We start from the raw sequence: 3734 nt of genomic DNA, 5'->3' as shown, positions 1-3734 counted from the left end.
TCACCATTGACTTTGTCGCAGCGAGATCTTCGAAACTAGATCTCATGTTGATATGTTTCGACATTGTTTTTCCGATCCGTACTTGTCACATTTTTTTCATTCACTTGCCACATTATCAACCACTTACTTGTCTGACAAAAAATAGCTTAATTGCCATATTTTTCTTATGTTGTTCATGTACTAAGCTTGTCATTTTTAATTCTGCCTAGTTGTCATGTTGTCTCATAAAACTTGTCAGTGGTTATATAATTCAGTTGCCACAAATGTATTGTCGTGCTTGCCATTTTTATTCTACCTAGTTGCCATATTATCTCACAATGCTTGTCAGTTATTATAAAAATTAGTTGCCGTGGAGTTTTGTTGTACTTACGAGCCTTAACTCTACCTAGTTGTCATGTTATCTCATAAAAAGCTTGTAGATTGTTCTAAAACCTAGTTGTGATAGTGTTTTGTTGTATTCGTTAATTTAATTCTACTCAGTTGTTTCATATAAGCTTGTCACTTGTTGTAAAAATTAGTTGTCACATTACTTTGTAACCCTTGCCATTTAAATTCTATCCAGCGATCGGTTATTTTGTAAAGCTAAATTATGCGTGTACCTGATTGTATACTGTAGCAGGTTGAAAATAAAAATATATTTTAAAACAAATAGTCGTACTAGTAGAGAAGCATGGCAGCACCTGCCCTCTACGTCACTGCCTCCTGGCACCATCTACCCCACTGCTCCTTCCTATAGCAGTTCATAGTACTACAACACTTTGCATAGCAAATGCTAGATGAAAAAGAAAAGCATTGTACCAGCTGTCGACTACTGCTACAGCCCCTATGTGAGGAAAGCACCTCACTGCGTACTGTAGGAAAACTGCAACAGTTACTCACGTCCACGCGTGCGTGCATTGCCCTGAAAGGAATTGTGTGGCGTCCGAGCCGCCGCACGGGAGGACGGCTGTGCATCCTACACTACTTAGATTTTCCCAAAGAAGAATTACAAAATTGTGACAAACTTAATTCGAAAGAAGACGGGCAAATCTTGTATAGTTTGTATGGACAACTTTATTGCAGATTTCGTACGAACAAGTCTACTGACATTGCTCCCCTAGATTGTGTTTAAGATTCTCTAGATCCAAACATTTCTACAAAAGGAAAGGAAAACACTGATTGATTAGCAGCAGCAAACTGACGGGCAGGTTCGATGTACATAACCGGAGGGTTTGTTTAGAGCTTACTTACATCTGTTTGTCTGCTATAAGCTTGCGTTTTGGGGGTAGGGTTTCAGTTGACATTTAGAACTGTGCTGACCTTGCAAAACAAGTAGTAGTAGTTGGCTATGGAAGCTATTGTGATACCCCTGTACAAGTCATTGGTGCTGACTTTTCTACCTCCTCAAACAAAATATAGCATATGTTTGACATTGGCTTAGCTGAGTGCCCTACATGCTCTGTTTACGTTATCCCTAAACCAGACAAGCCATGTTGTGTCCACAGAGCAAACATTGCATATAAACGCCCATGCTGTGTTACTTAGTTTTGTAACCTTTCGGTGGACAGACATGAATGGATTGCGCCGGCGAAATTTTTTAGCTGTTCAATCCTTGAATGGAAAAAACTAAAATTAGGTATATGCACCATAACATTAGATTTTTTTGCACCCATTGTATTGCCTCTATCTGGTATCCCATTAGGAGCTTAGTCATCCTTATCACAAACTTTTATTTATTTATCCATCGTGCGGTGCAGAAAATGCCGCAATGCGATCAACCTATTATTTATCACCGGGTCAACCCGACGTCAGGAAATTGAACTAGATTACTCCAGGATCACATAAGACTTTCTTTTCTTTATGCAGACATGGACGCAGCGATAAGTTAGTTTATGGAAATATGTGCACAAGCATGGTGTTGAAAGAAGCCTCTTCAGCTGCCACATCACACATGGTAACTGCCTATATAAACCATACTACCACAAACTCCAAAAATCCAACGCAAACCAGAGTTTGGGATTCCAAATCCAAGAGACAACCACATTACTAGATCATCAGAAGATGAGGATGGGCGCTCACGATCTGAAGCTCAAGGGGCTCAAGAGGTCCCTCAAGGAGCACAAGGCAAGGCTCTACATCATCCGCCGATGCGTCGTGATGCTCCTAAGCTGGCATGATTGATCAAGCGATTTGGAGCGAATTTCTTCACAGTTTCTCTTGCTTCTCTATCTGACTGGCCAGCATAGTGGCTGAAATTTTGGTCTCCATCTCTGATGTATGTAGCAGATGTATATAGCCTGTCAAAATAGGAAGACTGAAAATGAATGGCAACTTCTTCCTTGATGTGGTATCTCCAGAAATTTTCTTAGGTTTATACCCTCTTGGCCTTTTTCTTCTTCTAACACAAATGACAAGCACTTTGATGCGTGTCTGAGAAAAAAGGAAACCAAAATTTGCTTGGCGCGGGGAACATAATCTAGCATATACCACAGGTGCAGTGCAGGGATGTGAGGCCAGAAGATTTGTTATGGAGTTTGTCATCCCATCATTAGTTGGTACCATTTAAAAGTCTGAGGCTGATGGCTTTTGATGCTTGATGCTCAATGCACCGATTTCTCTGAATGTTCGCACTCACTCTCCTCTTATCAAACCTGCACCGAGTGTGATATCTCAGCGGTTTACAAGACAGGGCGCAATTCTAATTCCTACTTGAACAGATCCTGTTTAGGGGTTTTCGACGCGACCCTGATCGGTTTGCCCTAGCAGTTTAGCTTCTTACCCCAAAACCACAAAAACAAAGGACGCGTCTGAGCAACAGACACACATTTCTTTGCTTGAGTACAATAATATCATAACTGCAATTGGAAAAGATCTCAAAAGCTGATCAGTGTGTAGGTGCTTGTGGGAGGGAGCACGTAGCTTTCTGCAAAGCACAAAACAGTGCCTTCCTCGTTTTTGAAATAAAGCCTGATGGCGAAATGAACCATAGTGAAATGCGAGCCCACTTTGTGAAAGCTGACAAGTGCTCTGACTGTTCTACAGCTCCTTTTTGGCTCTTCTTTTGGGGATTGCACATCTTCTAGATCTTTCTTCACATGTTTGATGTTGGTTTTGCTTTTCTTGATTTCTCCCAGGAACTCTTCTCCTTTGAATGATGAAGCTGATACATCGTTTGGCAGATACGAGAAGAGGAAAAAATACATCTGCTGTATCCTTCTGGTTCAGACAAGAGAAAGCTGAAATGTAAAGGCATTCAGGAGGTTACAGAATCCTCGATGCCAAGCGATATCTTCCAGATGGAGCTATTCTTTCCCATGAGCAATACAAACTTGTCTTTGGCTTTTCCATGGCCACAATTACGTTTTCGTTGCCCATAGGCCCGGTTTTCCTTATAAAAGGGGCCTTCTGTGAGGTTTTTTATCCTTCTTTTGTATAAACCGGATCAACTATTTTCTGCTCAATGAGTTCCAGGGCTCCTGACCCTTTAGGTTTTCCGAGAACAATTGTGTTTTTGGAGACATGATATCTAACCCTGTTGGAATTTAGTACTCCCTAAAGTTGTACAAAAGCCGCGTCGATTAATTTGGATCGGAGAGAGTATATATTTGAGTCTCATGTGATTTTCTTTCTTTCTGGAATATACATCTAAATATGTGTCGCAAAAGAATTCTTAGTACTATGAAGGAAAATGCCATGGTTTCTTTATCGAAAAGGAGGTATCACCCTGGATCTCTGCATCGATTGATGCCCACAGC

The 3734-nt window shown here is 40.9% G+C and overlaps 1 protein-coding gene across 1 annotated transcript; it reads left to right on the top strand.

Annotated features, from left to right (window-relative positions):
• Positions 1 to 1965: 1965 nt before the first annotated feature.
• Positions 1966 to 2322, top strand: LOC123398383 (small polypeptide DEVIL 4-like). Its single transcript, XM_045092861.1, has one exon. The coding sequence runs from the start codon at positions 2041 to 2043 to the stop codon at positions 2158 to 2160; it is 120 nt and encodes a 39-aa protein (XP_044948796.1). The 5' UTR covers positions 1966 to 2040; the 3' UTR covers positions 2161 to 2322.
• The last annotated feature ends 1412 nt before the right edge of the window (positions 2323 to 3734 follow it).

The sequence above is a fragment of the Hordeum vulgare genome, chromosome 5H, assembly GCF_904849725.1.
Source record: "Hordeum vulgare subsp. vulgare chromosome 5H, MorexV3_pseudomolecules_assembly, whole genome shotgun sequence".
NCBI classification, from domain to species: domain Eukaryota; kingdom Viridiplantae; phylum Streptophyta; class Magnoliopsida; order Poales; family Poaceae; genus Hordeum; species Hordeum vulgare.
This window is presented reverse-complemented; position numbering and strand designations above follow the sequence as displayed.

What these genes read in the sequence shown, in the direction of transcription:
- LOC123398383 (XM_045092861.1), top strand. Translation starts at nt 2,041, where the DNA reads ATGAGGATGGGCGCTCACGATCTGAAGCTCAAGGGGCTCAAGAGGTCC.